The following is a 22,241-nucleotide window of genomic DNA, read 5'->3' as shown; positions in this document are numbered from 1 at the left end:
TAACTGTTGTGATTATTTGCTGTTTATATTTTTTTTACTCTTTTACATTCCTAAATCATTATTATAGTGTTTTGTGAAATGTTAAATTAAATTCTGATATTAATTTTCTGTTTCACATTATTTTATTGTATTTAGAATCTATTTGTATCTTCTACTGACTCCATTTTGTTTTTTATGGCCACCACCATTTTGTGATGTCTGTTATTATAGTGTTGCTATGGTAATTGGATCAAAGGTCGCGACACATGATGTCAGCAGGTGACAGCATAAAGGTCACTATGTTCACTTCCTCTTTTACTTAGCTTGATGGACACACTGCAATTTTTTCTTGTTATTCAGTTCTTTTTGTACCATTATTTTGATTGTGATTTAGCATTTTGGTTTACCTTGACAATATATTGATTTAATTTCCTGGTTTAAGAACTTTGTGTGTTTTCTGACTTATGTTTCACCTTTTCATAATGGATGTCAAATGGATGCAAAATTAGCAGAATGCATGTTAATTCTGCTAATTCACCAGAACAACAATAACTTTGTCTCATTTCAACATGGAGTATCTTCTTTCAATAAAATATCTGGTAAGAAATGGAACAGGAAAGTAAATGAGAGATATACATTCATAATTCTGCTGTTGGTCTCAAATTATTTGGATGCAATTCTATGAAAAGAAAAATCAACAGTATAAGAATAATGTGATGTATTAGAATGAAAGCCATGTAATTGATACAAGTTCCTTTATCTATAAAGATTGACTTCTTATTAAAAAACTGTGTTCAAATTAAATCCACTGCATCCTTCTAGGACCAAACACAAGCTCTCTTGCACTAGGTGCTGTCTTGACAATTCCACTTTCAAAACATGGTATATCTTCAGTGATTAAGTTTTAATGAAAACCTTAACTTTATAGAAGTGTATTATCTAAAGTTTAAAATGCACTAAATTTAAATAATTTATTTATAACCAGTGCTTGTCAAACAAAGCTTTTAATTAATATAACCTTAAAGTTTATGTCTGTTGAAAAAGTTTTTTAATATATTCCTTAGGTGATTCATAAAGTATAGCGGAGCAGAAAGTCTTTTAAAAGTTAAAAGCAAATTAAGATTGTCTGAATGAACAGAAAATGACATACCTTCTAAATTAACATTCTCAATCGCACTTGTGCGATTCAAAGATGCATCAGGCATATGGGTGGAATGAACCATTTATAAGATCTCTTTTCATTTCAGGGTCAGATCACACACTCCCTCACATTGAGCCAAATAAAAATTGCCAATTAACCTAAAGGTACATCTTTCAGATGTGGTAAGAGAATGGATTAAAATACATATTGATTGAAAAATAATTCCTAAAATGAACTCTGCATTTAGATTAAGAATCCAAACATTACAAAAATACATTATAAAAATATACCAAGCCTGCTTACAGAAAACAGCCTGTGAAACAGAAGTAAGTAAAAACTGAATGGTTTTGCATAAGGGAGGGGTCACTCCTAACTCACAGAGAGGGGGACAGGTGTTTGATTATCAACTCTGATTTGAAGCAATACGAAGGAACATGGAGTAGTAAGCTCTGTTTTTCCTGCCTTTATGCTGAGATTGCCAAGGCAGGCTCTAGTTTTGTTTGACACTATAGTATAAAAAACTGATATATGGATGAATGGTTAGGCAAAAAATGAGAGTCATTCTTTGATTTAAACTTTTGCATTCTTTTTTATATGTTAAAAGTAGAATTTCAGCACAAGAAAAGTAATTTATTTCAGATAAAGAATAATTTGAACGCTTTTTCTATTCTATGAAAGTTTCAGATGCTTCAGAAACTGAGCATAAAGGTTGCAGGTATTCAGTATTCTAAAATGAATGTGTCCTAGTATGCACATGGTTCCTATAATTCTTTTAAAATTAAAAAAAAAATCACTTTTTAAATGAACAATTATTGCACAAATAATGCTTACTTATGTATGGAGTATATTGTAAAATATCCTCAGAAAGCCATTGTCATTCTTAACTGCTGCATGAATAATGCCACACCCACCATCCTCAAGTTTTGCATTTTTCCTTGCCTCAACTTTTTTTAGGTTTGTGTTAAACATTAATCTCATCAGGCTTCATATCATATTACCCTTTACCCAACGTGATTCAGACATTACCCTTCATCAAGTCTCATTTTGTGCCTACAGTAGCTCTTTGCTGAAGACCAAGTATGACAACATCCTTCATTATCTTCCATCCTGGAAATGTGTGTGCACTGCTCTCTGTGAGTGCTAAATTTATAATATTTATGATAAAAAGCTATTTGAATAATAAAGGACAAATGTCTCAGAAAAGGATGATGACAATGGTTATAGTATAGTTATAATAGTTCTAATTTTTCCACAGTTGTCATCATTTTGGAGCTCAGTAACATTTGAGAAGCTGGAGCTATTTACATTGTTACATATTCAAGGTAGCCTGCTTTCTTAAGCAGTGATTTGAAATCTAAAAAAATGTGATAGAGACTCTTCAGTACATGTCACTCAGACTATCAGTCTTTGAAGAGTGCTTATATTAATAAAGTATTTTATTTATACTGTTGCTTCTCTGTGTAACTAAATTTGCATTGCTCTAATTAGATTTTATATTACACTAGCCATTTGCTGAACGTGGTACTTATGACAGGGCAAGAACAAAATAAAATAAAATGTAAATTTGTTGGGTTTTTAATTGACAAATCCTTGGAAAAGCAGCTAGTTGTGCCTGTGCCACTGCAACCTCTTTGACTTTCTGACTGGTGTATTGTGGCAGGCAAACCTGATTTTGTTTATCCTTTTAATAATAACCATTTCAGACTCTTTCTTACCATCGAAGACTGTCTGTAAAGAGTTTACAAAACAGGTTCTAAGAAAAGGAAAGAAGAAAAAATACATTTCATTTTCTCCATTCTTTAATCTGCAGGTAAAATTAGGTGCTCTATGTTATTTTGACATCAGTGTCACTACTTTTGTTTCATTTGTTCATCATAGCTGTCTTTATGAAAGTCCTATCTGCTTCGCCCTTTAGTGACATCTTCCATTTGAAATAAAAAATACAGGAGACAAACAAATGTAACCACACAAACATAGTAAAGCAAATTACATACATTAATAGAAGTACAGTAATTCAGTGAAATTTGACTGTTGTTACAGTCTTGTTTGTTCATTATTTTTGTCATTTTTAAGCTAAAGTCAGATTTAGTTTGAATCTTTTTAAAACAACTAGTATAACTAATAAAGTAACTTTATTCACAGTTTTTTTTTTGTTCTTTACTTCAAGTTGATACGTTTTGATACAGCCTTAAGTAATTACTGTACAATTCAATGTTGACAACGTCTACATGATAGAAACAATTTCATTTTATTGGTTTGAAACTATAAATAAATACTGTGAATACTTCTATACCAAGTGTTTCAGTGAACAGCGATATTCAAAAATGCAAAAAAAAATTAAGAATCTAATATTCTTCTCGGGAGGAAATGCGGTATCTCAATTTATAAAGAGTACCCCTTTTAACCTCTAGCAGCCAAAAGATTTTGTGGTCTGTGATTCCTCTAACAGGGAATGACATTGCATTATGTGTTCGAGTCTTTATCAGCACAGTATAGTAAGAACCAACACAAAGTAATCAACAACAGTGTGAAACATGTTGGACCAATCGAGTGATTATGTCAATTTTTTTTTCTGCACAACATTTTTGCATCTCTACTGTGTATGTAGGGATGAGGTTGTGAGCTTTTCTTCTTTTTGATTGACTGTGTTAGTTTGTGCCTATGGGAAATGGGAAGCTTGTCTCCACATAAAGTATAAATTAGTCTTAAGGGCCACCTGCACTGTCAGCTGAGCTTTTAGAGATCAGAGAGTATGTAAGGTCAGGCCCGGGGACACAGGGAAAATAAGGTGGCATTGCTCCTCCTAATGAACGTTATTACCCCCTCATTTTTGGAAAGGATTTTTGAACATTTTCCCTTTCCCTTGTCAGTGGTCAGATAGCTAGACAGACCACTAACTCACACCAAAAGGAACACATTGGTTAAGCTTGAGCACTGATGTTGGAAACAGGAGAGGGAAGTGATTAAAATGATATGAAATTGAATGAAAATCTACTCCTAAAAAATGTTTTTTATTTCCCATTAAATTTAGTTGTATATTGTTTGAATGTCACACACTGAGATAGTGACTTTGTGCAGTTAGTGTTTTCACATATAAAATAACCTGAGTCCAGATATACAAAAAGGTTTGGTATTAACTTACAATGCATTAAACATGATATTTTCCTTAGCTAAACAGTATCTTAATGATATTGGAGACAAATTTGGAATGAGATAACAGGGAGCTGTTAAGCTAAGAAAAAGCAGATGGTGTGTATCCTCTGAAGTAAATAAATAAGACATCTAGTGGTAGCATGAATTGGAACAATTCACCCCAATTCTTCATGCTTCTGTGAGAAGCTGTCCAGTAGACACATATTGGGTGACATGCTGTGAAATGCTAGTCGGTAAAAAAATGTTCAGATTTTTGACTTGCTGCCATGCTTCTGTGCTAATGTAAAATGCAACTACTGAATTTTCCTAACAATTTGAAATAAAAATAGACAACTGAAAAGGGCAAAGTTTTTAAAAGAATTCTGTTGAGAGCAAGTAAAAGAAAGTTATCCTTAACTTTGACTTTGCACTTGTAAGGCCTTATCTGGAATAATTTACTGTATGGAGTTTTGTCAGCAGTTGGAAAAGTCCAAGGAAGTGCCACTGGACTGATTACAAATAAAATCGGACAGGGCGAGGGGGGGATATGGGTGCACCTCTGAGATATAGACATGAAATTTGAGAATGAAAAGTAAAAAATAAAGCTTTGAATAGCAGTGTATGTCCATCCATCCATTATCCAACCCAATATATCCTAACTACAGGGGTCTGCTAGAGCCAATCCCAGCCAACTCAGGGCACAAGGCAGGAAACAAACCCCGGGCAGGGCGCCAGCACCAAGCACCCTCTAGAAACAATTTAGGATTGCCAATGACCCTAATCTGTATGTCTTTGAACATGCAAACTCCACACAGGGAGGACCCGGGAAGTGAACCTGGGTCTCCTAACTGCGAGGCAGCAGCGCTACCCACTGTGCCACCTTGACACCCAGCAGTGTATGTATAATATCAAAAATCTCTTTTCTGCATTAAAACATGAGATTACATTTTTTTTCTTGGCCATCATAAACTAAATGGGCTAAGTAACATATAAAAAATATATAATTTTTAGTGAAATATAACAATGTTATAATTCACATAACTTTTTATTTTTATAATATTACTTTACAAATGTTATAATTTTCTAAAGTGATAAAAAACCTTTGCACTTGATAACATTGTTTTTCTTTTCTCCAAGGTTGGCTTCATGAGCTTGGAAAAAGATTGGAATCCCCATATTTTAATAATAATACTCGTGGAGGTCCTACCATTCGAAGTGCCTACATCGCCTCATTATACTTCACTCTAAGCAGCCTTACCAGTGTTGGGTTTGGGAACGTCTCTGCTAATACTGATGCTGAAAAGATATTTTCAATCTGCACAATGCTAATTGGGGGTATGTCACCATTAAGGTATTTGATACCAAAACAACTGTGTTGTTAAAACATAAACATTTATTTTCAATTAGAATAAATGTAACTAATATAGAATTTACTATTTTAGGTTAAATATATATATGAGAATTTCCCTAATATCCAAGCTTTTATATTTTGTTTTTTTCCTATGTTCCAGTCTGTGCTTGTACTCCTAAATAGTCAAGTGTCATGTTTAACAGAGCCTGTAAGATAACAGTACAATAAAGTAAAAATATTACATTAAGTTAACATTTAATGTAAGTCATACCATAAATAGAAAATATTTAATTCAGTAAATGTTTATATGGAAGCATTAAATATTTTACTACAGTTTTAAGTATGTTTGAAAATATATGGATACAACACACTATATTCTTTTCTAGTTGATCATTTGGAGTGATTCCTACCTTGCACTATTTTCTGCCAGGCGCCAGCAAGCTATAAACCTGCCCAGGATAGGCGAGTTAAGAAAATGATTTGGTGAGATATATAGATAGATAAAATAATAGATGGGTAATTTAGATTTTTTTAAACCTAAACCAGGTAAGATTTATTCTGTGACGTTATCAAAACCCTGTTCAAGCTTTATGTATGCACAGATATGTTATTTGTATACACTAAAACCTCTGCTTTGGGAAGTAATGCATGCCCATAACAAGATAGTATCATTGTGACAAATATTTCCAAGAATTAACTCTTTAGTGATCCTAGGAAAGAATGGCAAAGAGGTCTCTCAATTAAAAATTCTGATAGGAGTGGAGCTCAGTCATTGATACACCACATTCTAGTTCAATAGGTGCCATGCATGCCATAATTCATGTAGCCACCTTAGCATTATTTTTACCCCAGGAAAACAAGTCAAAAACATTGAAGATAAAATGTCATTACGTGTAACAGAAACATGCAAAATACCAGCACAAGGCTTACTGTCTTCCACATTTCCCCTAACACGAACATTGATAGCTGCCGCTTTATAAACAGCACTTAGAGGTTTATTGTCCTGGTTGTCCTTGCACTCGACCACAATTATTGTGCATTTTTGTCATGAGAATACTGTTCCACCATATTGAATTTTTTTACAACCAAATTCACCAGTTAAATGACAGAGATTTGCTCTTAGAGTTTTGTGTTATGCATCAGTTGCCCTTTATGTGTGAATGCCTGATGACCAATTCACATTGTCATCACTATTCCTCTATTTGAGCAATGTTTCAGTTTTAGTTAATTCTAAAAAAGTCTTTCTGGCTTTTCATTTGTCTTTGTGTTTTAGTTGGAGGTTCTGACCCACTCAAACACATAGGAAATACTAATGATTTTGTGCACCGTGATGTTTTTACATCCACTATATGGCAGCAGAATAGTCTTGACCATTATTTGGGTGTAAAAATGTAGAGTGGATCAATATCCGTCACCCCGAGTCTGACTCGTGGTTAATTGTAATTGCGTTGAATTCAGAGCCAATGTCAAGGAGGCTAATAGAAATTAATAAATCACGTATATCTTGATTAAAATTGTCTAAAATGTGTCCATTGAGTGTTGTTGTCAAGCTCCTTAATTGCTAAGCCAAATGTTTTGGAAATGCTCTCCATTTAAATCATTTTGGGCAAAAATGTTTGTGTCTCTCTCCCTGGTTTTAAAATCACTCCTAGCACATTGATGATGAAATTTGGACTACTAGCAAATGGGATTAAAGTGCACTGTTTATGGTGTCCTATAACCACACAACTAGCATGCAGGCCTATTTTGCCCAACTGAAATAATTCCAATCCACTATCTATAACTCAGAGGGAAAGAGATGTATTATATCTCAAACTAGAAAAAAATTCAATTCTGTTTAAGAGGAACCATTCAGACCTTTTGGAAAATGTGGCAAGAACTATCAAAGTAATCCTATAATAGGTATGTTATGCTGGTGCTTAACTTTCCTACTCGCTATATATAAAGAACTATTTTAGATGGGGCTCTCTATTTGTATTACTCTGGGTTTTTTTTTGTCTTTTTGTACTGTACGCTGAATGCTCAGTTTTTTCTTTGTAATAAATTTGAAGCATACTGGTACATATGCTATGTTAACATTATTTATTTAAATGAGTTACAGTCTGTTGTAATGTTTTGTTCTTCAATAAAGAAAAAAAGTGACTGGAACAAAAACCTGTGGCCTTCCAGGATCTGAGTTTGACACACTTTATTGATGTGATTCTGAAATCATCACACAAAGCATCAAAATACAATGCTTTGTTTAACACATAAATTTATAATCATGGCATTCAAGATGTCACATGTTAGTGCATGTAAGTACCTGAATGGCAACAACACCTGCTGCATGGCAACACATTCTCACAGCACATGCAGAGATGACCTCCACCTGCGGTATTACAGTTACCACAGAACAAATCAAAGAAAAAGAAACCCAACCAAAGCCAGAAAAATACACTAATAGAAACAAAAAAATATAGCCAGATTCTCCAAAATTCTAACAGCAAGTTTATGTTGTGTAATATATTTTTCTACATTTATATTATTACCAAAAAAAGATTTTGAAAGTTTATGGTAATACAAAACTAATCTTCGGAAAGCTTATCAGAACAGAAATGCATACAAATGAGGACAGTTGGTAGGGCTGTTCATAATATGGTTCCCGACTTTTATACAAAGACGAATGACACAAAACTACACTTATAATGATTCTTTAAATGTTTCACATTAATTTTTTTAACCATTGATCCATTTTCACAACCTGTTTATTCCAATGCAACTTTGAAGGAAGTCAGAGCTTATTCCTGTAGCATCGGGTAAGAACTAACCCTGGATAGAACATACATACAGTACACCACACATCCTCATTCAATCAAACTTGGCTGATCTGGTCTCAAACTGCAAACAAAAATGAAAACGCAAGCAAAACAAGTTTTTTTAAAATTTAAGTTAATTTAATTTAAGTTAATTTAAAACATGAAAATCTTCATGCAGGTATTTATACTAAACATGAAAACACACAAAGTGAATGGACCAGTGAGGCATAAGTGCAAAACTTTGCATTACCTTATTACCCACTAGTCATGAGTGAGTGAAGACAACAGGGTTTACTTTGGTGTGCATGCAGCCAAATCACAGACCTCTGGAACTTAAAATACCTGTATATTTGGAAAGGAAAAACTGAACAACTTTTGGGGAGATTATAATGGTGCAATAGTCTTTTTATGTATTCTTGAGGGCTAAAGGAGCGTCTGCCAACTATGCTAGACCTATTATTGTTGCCAAAAATGTGACCTGTGTGGTGAGGCACAGGTGCTAGCCAATGCACCACCATGCCTCAAACAACAAACCCAGCTGGAATCATAACCACAAACAAAATACAACAAGCGGTTGCAAACAAGAAACAAAAAAAAAACATATATATAATTGCGGTCACAAAGGTCTAGTCCAGGGCACACATTGGCTGTATCATAAAATGGCAACATGGGGTTCCATTGTTTGAAGTTGTGGTACATCTTATTTGTTTCCCATGTATCTGTGCAGATGCTTTGCACTTTTTTCTTCCTTCAAATTGCCTTGTCAATAGTAATAAATCTTTGGTTATTGTTGTTATTTTACAGAATCTAATTCTGACTCAAGAAGAGAGAGGGGAGGGCTCGTTTAAGGCTTGTTTTGACTCGTAAGGGCAACAAATGGCTAATTATATATGCAAATTAACCATGTGATGCTATGGGAGAGTCTGATGCAGCAACACAGGGATCAGTGTTCTGTTTTTGGTGGGAGTACTCAAAACAATGGTCTACTAATATACCTCTCAAATGAAAACACGTGCAAGGTAGAAGACTGGAGTACTGGTCAGGTTGTGACCTCACACATGTATGTGCAAAGCAGATTGGCAACAATCTTACAGCATGCATGCATGAAAGGTCTGGCTGCTACAACTGTGATGGTGCACTGGCCTCATAAAGCATCATGGGGCGCTAGGAAAAAAAGTTTGGTCTAAGCCAGCCACATGGCAAATTTTTGGGAAAATATTTTGCAAACAAGGTCATCACCATAAATAGCATATTCACTGTGAAAAACATTTTGGAGAATTTCGCCAATCAACACTGTTAGCCACATTGTATATTAACATACCATTTACATAACTTTTGAAATCTTTCCAAATCATGTAGAAGTTTGCTCACATGTACATATTCAATGGATTGGTGCTCCATCTAGGTGTGTTTCCTTTGTACCCAATGCTGACCAGATATGTTGTGAATCCCACATACCTCAACTGGATAAGGCAGTTATAAAATGGATGGATGGCACTGTAATTTATTATGTAGAATGTAGTTTAAAATAAATTACTTGACTTCAGTTAGCTTATTATTAAATATGAATTCAACTAATAACTAGTTATGTGCTTGTAAAAATAAATATATATTTATGTTTTGTCTACCTCAGTTAATGTTTCTTACATTATTGTTTAATATGCAATCCCATTTTACTTTAATTACAAGGAAGATAATATTTTTATTTTTGGTAACAAAATATAATGTTATATACAGTACTGTATACATTACTGCACTAATCTTTCATTTTTATTGTCACATTACAAATTTTAGGATAAAAATGGGGGTTTGGTACAATATAATTGAAAAATACTTTAAGAAATAAATAATGCATATAGTATTATTTGCAAAATGTGCATTTATCATTATTATTAAGTACAAAAATCAGTTAGCATACAGTAATTTACCAATGTAACATATCTAAACTGTAAAGTTCACTACTTCTCCTTACAAACTATTATACTATAACTGTAAAATATTTAAAAACATACAGCTGCATGAATAAATGTTCACATAAAAAATTGTCCACATAAAATATTTTTGTCCACATAATATAGTGAAGTATTTTTACACTGTGTTACAAAATTATATTTCTAATATATTTCAAACATTTGGGTAAAATAATGTACAAGTCCGATATAGGTAATAAATTATGGTTAAGGGTTCATTGCATGATTGGGGTTATTCCATGTTTTTGCAGCTTTTGACTTATTGAATTCTCTTTACACAGTATGGAATACATGTCATCCTGAGAAGTTATACCTCTGGTTAAAATAATAAATCTTTATACATTTGTTTTGTCTGACTTGAGGTAGGCATTTTATGTTAATTTTTTGTAAGCAGTCTCTGTTAGTGACAAGCATAGGAGACCATGCTCTCCTTTAATTCCAGTATCGAGATGTTTGCTTGCCACCGCAAGATGGATTATACTTGGGCACTAATTTAAACATGACCTGCAGCACTTTATAATGGGCACCAGGGCTTCCTCTATTTCCTTTAAACTGACCAGATGATACTGAGAGTGTGCCTCGTGTGTCTTCTGCCCTGCAGCAGATAGTTAATTAACTGTGATGTTGTTGAATGAATCAACATAGTTTCAGTAGTAATTGGGAGAAATATGGTGTCAATATTGTTTTAGTAAGTCTTGTCAAATATGGCTGGTGACAGAAACTGAAAAATGGTGTGTGCATAATTTTGAAGAACATTTCATGATGCATTTCTCTATAACATGTATGAAATAAATGATTTTTTTTTAAATCCTGTTTATGAAGGATTGAATAATCAAAAAACATAATGAATCAAAATAATTTTAAATTCAGAAATGTAGTGTAAGCTTACAAAATAATTTACTAGTGATAAAACCACACAAAACTGCACATCACCAGAGAGAAAATGCCGTAGCTTCGCTGCTCTTAGGAGTTTCCAGATTTTTCATGTATTAGCAATAGTTTCCTCCAAGTATCCACTCCCTAGCCCCCCCACCCCCACCCCCTGTACCAGTGAATTTAGGTTGACAGGTAAATACAAATTGTTACAGTGTACATGAGTGGTGGTGTGTGTATCAGTGTGTCCCTTGAAGGACTAGTATCCCATCTTATAGCAACTAAAAAAGATGGCTTTCTTTGACTAAGGCTGGAGGGAGCAGAGATAATATGTAACTTTGAGACCCTTTAATCTTCTAGCTGTTTGTCTCTTGTAGCCAAAGAAGGGCTGCACTGATCTTGGACGTAATTCTAGGCATTGACTGAAAGTTAGCCCTGGAGTTGATTCAAAGCTGTGCTGTGGCAGAGTGGAAAACGATTCTATAGTAGGAGAAGTGTTGAGGTACATGCTGAAAGGTGGGAGGTGAAAGAGAGAGAAATTGACACTGCAGCTAAAAGTGATTGAATTGAATTACAAAAATTACAATTTTTGTCTGTAAAGAGGGTAAGCTCAAGGATATGCAGGTGAATGAACCTATGGTGTCCTGGATAATGGACTTTCCACAGTCTGTTAGGCTCAAGGACTATGTCTCCCATGTGGATTGAGCAATACTGGAGCACCACAAGGAACTGTCCTGTTATATTTTCTGTTCAGCTTATACACCTTGGTATATAAATATAATACCAAGTCAGGTCAGTTGCAACATTCTCAGAAGATTATACACTAATCTGATATATTGATAAGAGGGATGTGACAGAGCACAGGAGTCAGGTGGAAAGTTTTTTTTCTTTGTGTAAATTGAATTATCTGTAACATCACATCAGCAAGGCCATGGAACTTATTTCCTTTTTGCCACACTAAAGAGCATTAACACCCAATCAGTATTGAAGAACTGAATCTGGAGGTGGATTCACATCAGTGACTGGCTAAAATGGTTAAGTGACACAGAGGAGCACAGCAGACACATTTTTCTTTGAAGACTGTTTAATGTGGGCAGTGATATCCTTTATGTATTCTAAAAATTGTCAGTGATAGCCCATGCAATTTTCTTTGCTGTATTGTACTGGGCCATTGACATCACTGCAGAAGAGCCCCGCTGATTTAATAAGCTAATTAAGAATGCAGGCTCAGTTATTGGTTACCTTTTGGACCCACTGGATGTAGTTACGGAGGAGAGCATGAAAACAAAACTGATGGTCATTATAAATAATGAAACACATCCTCTCTGACACAATGTTATTAAATACAGCAGAAATGTGTCAAGAAATGCTACTTGGGCCCCTTTAACCTTATGACAATTTGCCTTTATAACGCCTCACTGTGAGTACACTTGTTATCATTAGCCATGTAGGAGTATTTTCTTATTTTTTGTCATTCTTGTGTGTGTTTTGTGTGTGTGTGCTGTTGTTTTATAGTTGGTTTTTTTATAATATTGTTACCATATTTCTGTATTTCTTTCTATCCATATAGTTTTTTCTTTTTTCAAAAATTAAATAATAATAATTTGCAAGAGATCCATATCTGATATGAATCGTACAGATACCTTTGTGCCTTACATGTGTAAAATGAATGTAAACAAATTTGTCAGAGAAATGCAACCTATTAGACCAACATCAACACACACAGCAAGCTGGCTGCTACTCTACTTAACATTTGTTTCAGTGCAGGATGTCTTCATATTTGTCTGCTCATGATGGCAAGGAATAGAAATAGACAGCAAAATATCATAACTTTTGCTTTGAGTGCTATTGTTTCTATGTAGAAAACTGTGAACACCCTAACAAAAAGAACCAGGATTAGTGGGAGTGAACTATTGAGGGGTTTGATGTAAAACAGTTGTTTGACAGTTTCAGAATGTTGGGGATGGATGTTTGATCACTTTTGTCAATGTCCTTACGACTCTCTGGGAGAAATAAATCTATTTAAAATTGAAACCATTCCATTACCATTGAGGTTTGCCATTTCCATCAGAAAACACATACAAATTGAGCTGTATTAGTAAACAGCAGTCACCCCAAATGATATTTACGCCTCTCCAGTCACTTTTTGTTTTCTTTTTTATTAGCTTGCTGAGCCCATACTCTAATTCATCCTAATTTTCAAAACAGAGCCACAACAAAAAATTAGATTGGAATTAGATGTGAATTTCCAGTCCAAAAACAAAAAAAAATTACAATATATAAAAAACCATTTTTTGAAGTAAAATGTTTTTATTTACTTCAGTTAAAAATGCACTAAAAGGCAAAGAATACATTTTTCTTTTACCACAATTTTCGTGGTTATATGTGACTAAATAAAATCGTGGGGCGCATAAATTAATTGATTCAAATGATTTTTGAAACTTGTTTAGCAAGTTGGGGAATTACAATGTTGTTTTTTATATCTTAGGATGAAAGTAGCTATTCTATTAATTGATTGAATGAATTAATTTATGTGCACCCCACAAAAATTAGTACATTTAAAAGTAAAGTTAATAAAATCATTTTACTTAAAATAAACATTTTTTATATATTTTATTTTTTTAGTCTTTGAGCATTTTGTAAATGATATTTCTTTAATCATTTTTTATGAATGAGAAGCTTCTTTAAAAGTATTACATATTTTCTTTGCAGAATTATTTGAATACTAAAAAGAATTCATATTCTGGTCTCTGTTTTACTGTTCAGGCTCTTATAGGATTACCGCTCAGTCGATGCGTAAAAAATATCGATGATAGAATGGCAAGCTTATGGCAATACTTGATCATCAAAGCTACTCCTTCGCAAGAGTAAACAAGTAAAGTCGACACACATATTTACCCACTCCACTCACTGGAAGAGGCAAGTGGGGGCAATCTGATAAGTCTCTCACTTGTCTGCTCCTATATTGCACTGTATTCTCTCTCCGTCATTGTTGTGTGTGCATTAATTGGAATTGCATAACCGTTGATTTTGGAAAAATTTGTTATGTAATTGCATCGGTTTTGATGGATTATTGTATTGTCATCAATACTGAACACGTATGCTCAATTTGAAGAAATTCACTTTGCCAAATGTGGGTTTAAAATCAGTTTTGACCCAGACAAACAAACAGACAGAAGGCTCAAGTTAAATAAAATCATTTAAAAATATATAGAATTTGTCTATGTTCTGGAAAAAAAAATAAAATTTATGTGGCAAAAACCCAAAATTAAGACAAGTGAAACTTACAAGCACAATTGCTTAGTTAATGACCAAAAAAGGGCGGAAGGGAACAAACAAAGTACTAAAATAATAAATAAATTGGAAAAAATATTGAAAAAACCTGTATTCAAACTAGGATTCATTGTTCAATAAGAAGTGGCCTCAGTTGCCTCGAAAGCTTGCACATTGTAATTGGTTCAGTTAGCCAATAAAATGGGTCATTTTGCTTGCCTTCTCATTTCATCCATAATGGCTAACACTGTACATCACCCTACTACTACCAACATTGCTCACCATATAATGCAAAGGGTGCTGTTCTGTCTCACTGCCTTTTGGCTCGTTGAAACTGTGTACATTTTAAAAATTACTGGGCTCGATAGTCTTAACCATTCTCATTTTAAATTTTTGTTGAGACAACCTCTTTTTAGTACTTTTTTCTTTTCTTAAGGGTTTTTTTCTTATCATTATTCTCATTTCATATTATTTTAAGACAATTGTATTTCTAGAGTATTCCTGTAGATGTTAAATATGATAGGAGACAAAGGACATTCTTGTCTCACATCTTTGCCTGTTCTTCATTCACGTTTTAGCTTTTCAAATTGTGCCATACTGTTTCCATTTACGTTATTTTTCTGCCTCTGCAGTTTAATCCTACAGTGTAAGGCTAAGTGCTTTCATCCACTTGACTAAGTTGCCATGGTCAAAATTCTTCTCATAAGCAACAGCCCTTCTGCAACACTTAATCTTTCCTGAAACCAAACTTGTCCTTACTTATCTTTCTAGTTGCATGTAGGAATTCCTGAACTATTGTTTCCTATTATTTTGGAACCATATGATATTAAACTGATCATTTGATAATCTCCACATTGCACTGGGCTTGGTTTTTGTTATTCTTCAGTTCTGGAATTGCTGCTTTGATTTCTGTTCTCAGCAAATCAGGAACTTCCACGTCCACTTTTAGCAAACACCATATCTCTCCTTTGATTACTCATCTGTCACCTTTTCATAAAGGTTCTTGGTGCATTTATTCCATCATCTGATTACTTTATTGCTATTTTAAATTATTATTATTTGTTTATTTATCATTTTCCCTTTCCAATTTTTAATTGTATATGTTCCCTTGTTACATTTCTTCTACCTTTTCAAATTTCACATCCTAGAACTATTCTTTCCTGTTTATGCTTAAGTTTCCGGAATGCCTATCTTGTTTTATCTGTAATTTGAGGTCCCCGTTTCCTGCTTTGCTCCTTATATAGTACCATTACATTTGTTATCCCTGATTTTCTCATATATTTTCTATCTTGTCTACCTTTTAAGCCATGAACTTATTTGGTTGTTACCCTGCTGCTTGTTACCTAACTAGTTAGTGCATGGAAAATAATCCTGTTTGGTCTTTCAGCACCACATTAAATGAGTTACATTTGCCCACGCTATTGTACTACAAATGCAGTCTCTAGTGATGAAAGGACATGCACCTGCCTAAAATGTAAGAGTGGCTGAGTGACCAAGTAGTATTTAGTAATGAAAAGGTGATGAGCCTGCAACAATGTTACAAATTATTCCATTTTAGTATGAAATGTATGGCAGAATAAAGCAAACTAGCATGTTTACTAAATTTGTTTAAACAGCTGTAATTAAAATGTGAGAATGATAGTTTCTTTTGTAGTAAAATGTAATATATCATCAATAATGCTGATGACGCAAGTAAATATTACTTTCGTTGGTATGAAACTGAACTTAAAAGACACTGGAGCCATTCATCATTTCTCTAAGCTTCCTTGTTTCAGTACTGGATCACATCACACAAAACAGGACCTTATTTAGGCAGCATTGGTTATGAGAGGGGAGCCAACATTGCAGAAGGCACTAACCCTTCACAGAACACTGTTTCACACTTAGCCAATTTGGAGAAGCTGGACATCCTAACCTTCTCTTGTTTGGGATGTGAGAGAAGAACTGAAGCACTTGGTGGAAACCTAAGGAAACAATGAAAGAACAAATAGACTCAACATACACAGTGATCAATGTGCTATTTAAATAGGACTCTGGACTTTTAGGCAAAAACATTCAACCACTTGTGATACTATGATGCCCATACAGCAACTAGATTCTACTATATATAGTACAGTGGTACCTTGGTATACGTCCTTAATCCGTTCCAGATCCTTGGACTTATACCAAACAGGACTTACACCAAACAAATTTTTCCCATAAGAAATAATGGGAAAATGATTAATTCGTTCCCGTGAAAAAAAAAAAGCCTATTGTTATTGGCATATTATACTGTAAATTGATGGGGTTGTATAAAATAATGTAAACACTGCTTAATACTAAAATACATAAATACAAAAGCAATTAGATGAAATAAATGAAAATGACTTGTCCGATAACAATGAGTTTAATTTTACTGCACAACAAAGGAGAGCGTTACAGTTCTTCCAAAGGAGCCACTTCAGGCGATTATGTAGCACTGCCGTTGTGTCTTCAATCCAAATCCCTAAAGCAGATTCCATCCAGACTACTGCCTTATTACATCCACTTACAACTCGTTTTGCACCCTGATTAAAAGGACACTGCGGCCGTAGATCTTATATTCCTTTCCTACTTTTTAAATAAAAAGAATCGTAGCCTTCAACAAATCCAAAATGTTTACCTTTTCGGCAATCGTTAACATCTTCCGTTTGCGCTTGGACACGGCCCCTGAAGCAGTAGCAGATCGTTTTGGAGCCATAAAGAAGGGCTTGACTATGCACAAAGATAAACACAAAAGAGCACAAAAGTTAACTCTTTACACAGAGAAACACGTTGATGCTGAATGAGCGAGACGAGACTTCCTGGTTAACACCGCATTCAGCACGCAGGAACTTAACTGCTTGCTCTGATTGGTTAGCTTCTCAGTCATCCGCCAATAGCGTCCCTTGTATGAAATCAACTGGGCAAACCAACTGAGGAAGCATGTACAGTAAGTAAAAAGACACATTGTCCACAGAACCGGCGAAGCAGCGAAAAATCCGCGTTATATATTTAGTTATGCTTTCATATAAAATCCACGATAGAGTGAAGCTGCGAAAGTCGAAACGCAATATAGTGAGGGATTACTGTACAGGTTAAAATTTGCCCCTTTTTTTTGAAGGCGCATGCCCGGTATACCACATGTGTTGTTCTAGCACACGAGTCGTATTCCAAACAAAGGTCGTATACCAAGCAAAATATTTCACCTCGAAACAGGACGTATACCAAGTTGGACTTATTCCAAAGCAGACGTATACCGAGGTACCACTGTATTTGTAAAATATCATATTATCTGAACACAAATGCATCAGGGACATTATAATAGCACAGCACCTTGTATGTCTTCCTTAACACTAATTCAGTTCCTGTCATGGGCACCTTCTGTGTGGGATTTAGATTTTATTAATGTGTATGCGTCAGTTTCCTCCATTGCCAGTATTCCAAAGGCATGATGTTAGGCTGTGGGTCAAACAGAAATTGATGGGGTGTGAGCGAGTATGAAAATGGATATGTGGCATAATGAATGTATGGTTGTTGCTGTTGTTGTTGTTATAGGTGTGAACAAAACTATTTTCTGCTTATGGATGCTCTCCCATCCAAAGTTAAGTTTGCCCTGGTTAGGAATATGCTGCTGTGACTTTACACGGGATTAAGCAAGTTTAGAAAAAGAATGCTCATGCCAATGTCATGATAGAATAATGGACAAACATGAAGCATGTGAAATAGACACAATTAGTGAATGGTTTTACATTTGCAGAATGAAATGCTAAGCTAATGATATTTAAAAAAGAATGATTAGAATATTATAATTTTAAGTACTAAGTTCAAGATTGTGAAAGTAAATTGCAAAATGTATAAATTGTAGACCTTCAGTTTCTATTGAACTTCAGATTTTAATAGGATATTTTGTAAAAAGAGACACAATGTATTTAATGTTGTAAGGTATAGCTATAACTAAAAGGTTTAAGTTACTTTCTTCAGTTACAAGTTACCTTGAAATGTATATGCATTTTTTTATTTGCTCCCCTACTAATGTTGAAACAGAAAATGTATACAGTTTTTTAAAATTATAATAAATGTTATTAGGTATAATGAAACCATAAATAAATGTTGTTGTTGTTGTAAGAACCTGTCCAATTAAATAAAGAATGTGTGCAGCCAAACCTAAAGCTATTGCTTCTGTCCAAAATACAGGCTTTCCCAAATTATGTAATAGGTGTTTTTCACTTACTTGTGTATTTATGTTTTAAGATTTTAGGGTATCTAAAACACCAATAGGAAAGCTTTAGGTGCCAGGTATTTTTTTTAAGGTTTCAGGATTTTACATACATTAAAGATTGTTACTGTCTGTTCACTCTTCCGTTTATTTTTAAATCCACTTATTACATTTTAGAATCGGAGAAGTTCTCCTGAATGAATTGGGGGAAAGGCAGGAACCAATATTGGTCAGGGTGCTAGTTCATAACAGGATGATGTTATTTTCACACAAGTAAAATATGCAGTATATGGGGAATGTGAAACAAATACCAAGCAGAAAAGTATATATCCTGTGTCTTTCTTGTTAATAATGAAAATGTTTAAACCTTGTAATACCTTAACTTCTGATTACAAGCTACGGTATATAAGATACTAGAATACTAAAATGTAATAAATCTTGCAATTGAAATAGCTATTAGACTGAATAACAATAGTCTAACAATTTAATGCATGTTGAGAACATATGTCAACACAACTTGAACTAGCTTGGATATTTACTTTTTTTATTCATTCTTTATCCTTTGTCTGCAGCATTGATGCACGCATTGGTGTTTGGCAACGTGACTGCTATAATACAACGTATGTACTCCAGATGGTCTCTCTATCACACAAGAACAAAGGATCTTAAGGACTTCATACGCGTGCATCCCCTGCCACAGCAGTTAAAACAAAGAATGTTGGAATATTTCCAAACAACCTGGTCTGTCAATAATGGAATAGATGCTAATGAGGTATTTTAAACCATGGTTTCCTTCATTTGCCTTAAGTATTAAGTACCCAGGAGCAAGATATTTACCAGGTGTGTTTCCAGTATGAGAAAGCTGTGCATTTAAGCCATCTAATGTCATGAGAGTAAGTTAACAAGTTTCTACTCTAGAAAGATAAAACTGATTTTGTCTACATTAAATATGAAAAATAAAAACAGTGTGGTATATATAGCTTTGAGGTATTAAATTTATATTATTATTATTTAAATACTATTTTAATGTGAAGTAGGAAACTACATTCATTCAAACATACTTCATGTATTCAAAAAGCAGTAGTCACAAGGGAATAATAACAAATGTTGTCACTGGTTGAGGAGTTTTTTTACTTCATCTCTGCAGGCTAGTTGCTGATTTTGCACGCTGTGGAGATGAGTAGAAATCTCAAAGTCATGAATTAACCTCTAAGAGAGTTTTCAGTCATTGACTGGCACTAGCAGAACTGTAATATTACTAGATGGTAGTTGGTTTTGTACATTTCACATTGTACGTACGTCCAAAATAAGGTGAGTCAGTAACAAAAACTGCATGACAAAGTTATAATTCAGTTTTAGAAGCTGAAATTATTTTTCACCTTAGTTTTTCTTTCATTGCAATGTCACATCACAACTGTAGCACTACAAAGTACCAAACACAACAGACAGAACTGAAACAAAGTTAATAGGTGTTAAATTCTTTTGGCCTAGTTACTCAACTGCTTGTTCACTACTCCAGTACAAATATCATGACCTCTTCTAACCATCCATCTCTCTCTCTCTCTCTCTCTGTCTTTTACCAACCTGCATCTCTTCTTTTTGTTAGTTGAGTCCTTGCCCCAGCTCACCTCTACACAAATTGAGCTGATGGTCTTGAAGTGATTTTAAAATTCTTTCTCAGGGACACTTTCTGTGAAATGCTTCAGACTCAGAAGCAACCTTACATTTGCAGCATTTTAAGCATCATCCTGTAGTTGTGGAATTTTTGTAATCCTGAGCTTTCTATCATTTTACAACCCCAGATCAGAAGTTGGGACAGTATGGAAAATGTAAATAAGGTAAAAAAAAAACAAAAAAAAAAAACAATCTCCTTGAGAGGGGCTGGACTCTCTACCACTCTGGAGTTGCCCCCCGATGAGAGGCGCCAAGCAGGTGTGGGCATACTTCTTGCCCCCCGACTTGGAGCCTGTTCATTTAGGTTCACCCCAGTAGACGAGAGGGTAGCCTCCCTCCGCCTTTGCTTGGGGAGATGGGTCCTAACTGCTGTTTGTGCGTATGCACTGAACAGCAGTCTGGAGTACTCACCCTTTTTGGAGTCCCTGGAGGGAGTGCTAGAGGGCACACCTTCTGGGGACTCCCTCGTTCTGCTGGGAGACTTCAGTGCTCACATGGGCAATGACAGTGATACCTGGAAGGGCATGATTGGGAGAAATGCCCCTCCCCCGATCTGAACCTGAGCGATGTTTTGTTATTAGACTTCTGTGCTCATCATGGATTGTCCATAATGAACACCATGTTTAAGCATAGGGGTGTCCATATGTGCACCAGGCACCAGGACACCCTAGGCCTTCGTAGTCGTGTCGTCGGACTTGAGGCCACATGTCTTGGACATTCGGGTGAAGAGACAGGCGGAGCTGTCAAATGATCATCACCTGGTGGTGAGTTGACTTCGATGGTGGGGGAGGATGCTGGTCAGGCCTGGTAGACCCAAATGTATTGTGAGGGTCTGCTGGGAACGTCCCACCTCCGGCAGGACTTTGACCATGTCCTGAGGAAGGCAGCGGACACTGAGTCCGAATGGGCCATGTTCCATGTCTCTATTGTTGAGGCGGCTGACCAGAGCTGGTGGTCAGTGCCTGTCATGGCAGCAATCCCCAAACCTGTTGGTAGACACCAGCAGTGAGGGATGCTGTCAAGCTAAAGAAGGAGTCCTACAGGACCTTTTTATACCTAATAGGTACTGGCAGGCAAAAACTTGGTTGTGGGAGGAGTTTGGGGAGGCCATGGAGAACGACTTAAGGACGGCTTTGAGGAGATTCTGGTCCACCATCCGGCGTCTCAGGAGGGGAAAGCGCTGCAGTGTCAACACTGTGTGTGGGGGGGATGGTGTCCCGGGCACGTCTAACCAGGAGGAGGCCCCGGGGACTATGTCTCTCGGCTGGCCTGGAAATGCCTTGGAATTCCCCCAGAAGAGCTAGTAGAAGTCTGGGCAACTCTGCTCAAGCTGCTGGCCCCGCAACCCGATCTCGGATAAGCGGACGAGGATGGATGGATGGAAAAAAAAAAACACAGTGCTTCTTAAATTTACTTTGACATATATTTCATTGTAGATAGTATGAACCAAAAATATTTCTTGTTTTGTCTGCTCAACTTCATTTCATTAGTTAATGTACATCCATTCTTACATTTCAGGCCTGCACCACATTCCAAAAAAAGTTGGAAAAATAAAGCAATTACCACTTTGTAATATCACCATTCCTTCTCACAACACTTTTTGGCACTGAGGAAGCCAAGTGATGAAGTGTTTCAGGTGTTATTTTCTTTTCCCATTCTTCCTGAAAACACGTCTTAAGGTGTGCAACAGTACAGAGTTGTTCTTCTCGCATTTTTCATTTCAAAATTCTCCCTACATTCTCTATTCAGTGGTTTTACATTGTCTTGTTGAAAAATGCATGGATGGCCCTGGAAAAAATGTCTTGAAGGCAGCATATGTTGCTCTAAAATCTCAATG

At 35.3% G+C, this 22,241-nt stretch overlaps 1 protein-coding gene across 2 annotated transcripts in view; it reads left to right on the top strand.

Moving 5' to 3' along the window:
- kcnh8 (potassium voltage-gated channel, subfamily H (eag-related), member 8) overlaps positions 1 to 22,241 on the top strand; it is a 262,905-nt gene that overhangs the window by 169,736 nt on the left and 70,928 nt on the right. For both annotated transcript variants that reach the window (XM_039737375.1, XM_039737374.1), the window contains exons 8-9: positions 5,390 to 5,587; positions 19,303 to 19,502. In XM_039737375.1, the coding sequence (XP_039593309.1) occupies positions 5,390 to 5,587; positions 19,303 to 19,502 (398 nt within the window). The remainder of the gene's footprint in view (positions 1 to 5,389; positions 5,588 to 19,302; positions 19,503 to 22,241) is intronic.

Source organism: Polypterus senegalus, chromosome 15 (genome assembly GCF_016835505.1).
Source record: "Polypterus senegalus isolate Bchr_013 chromosome 15, ASM1683550v1, whole genome shotgun sequence".
NCBI lineage: Eukaryota > Metazoa > Chordata > Cladistia > Polypteriformes > Polypteridae > Polypterus > Polypterus senegalus.
This window is presented reverse-complemented; position numbering and strand designations above follow the sequence as displayed.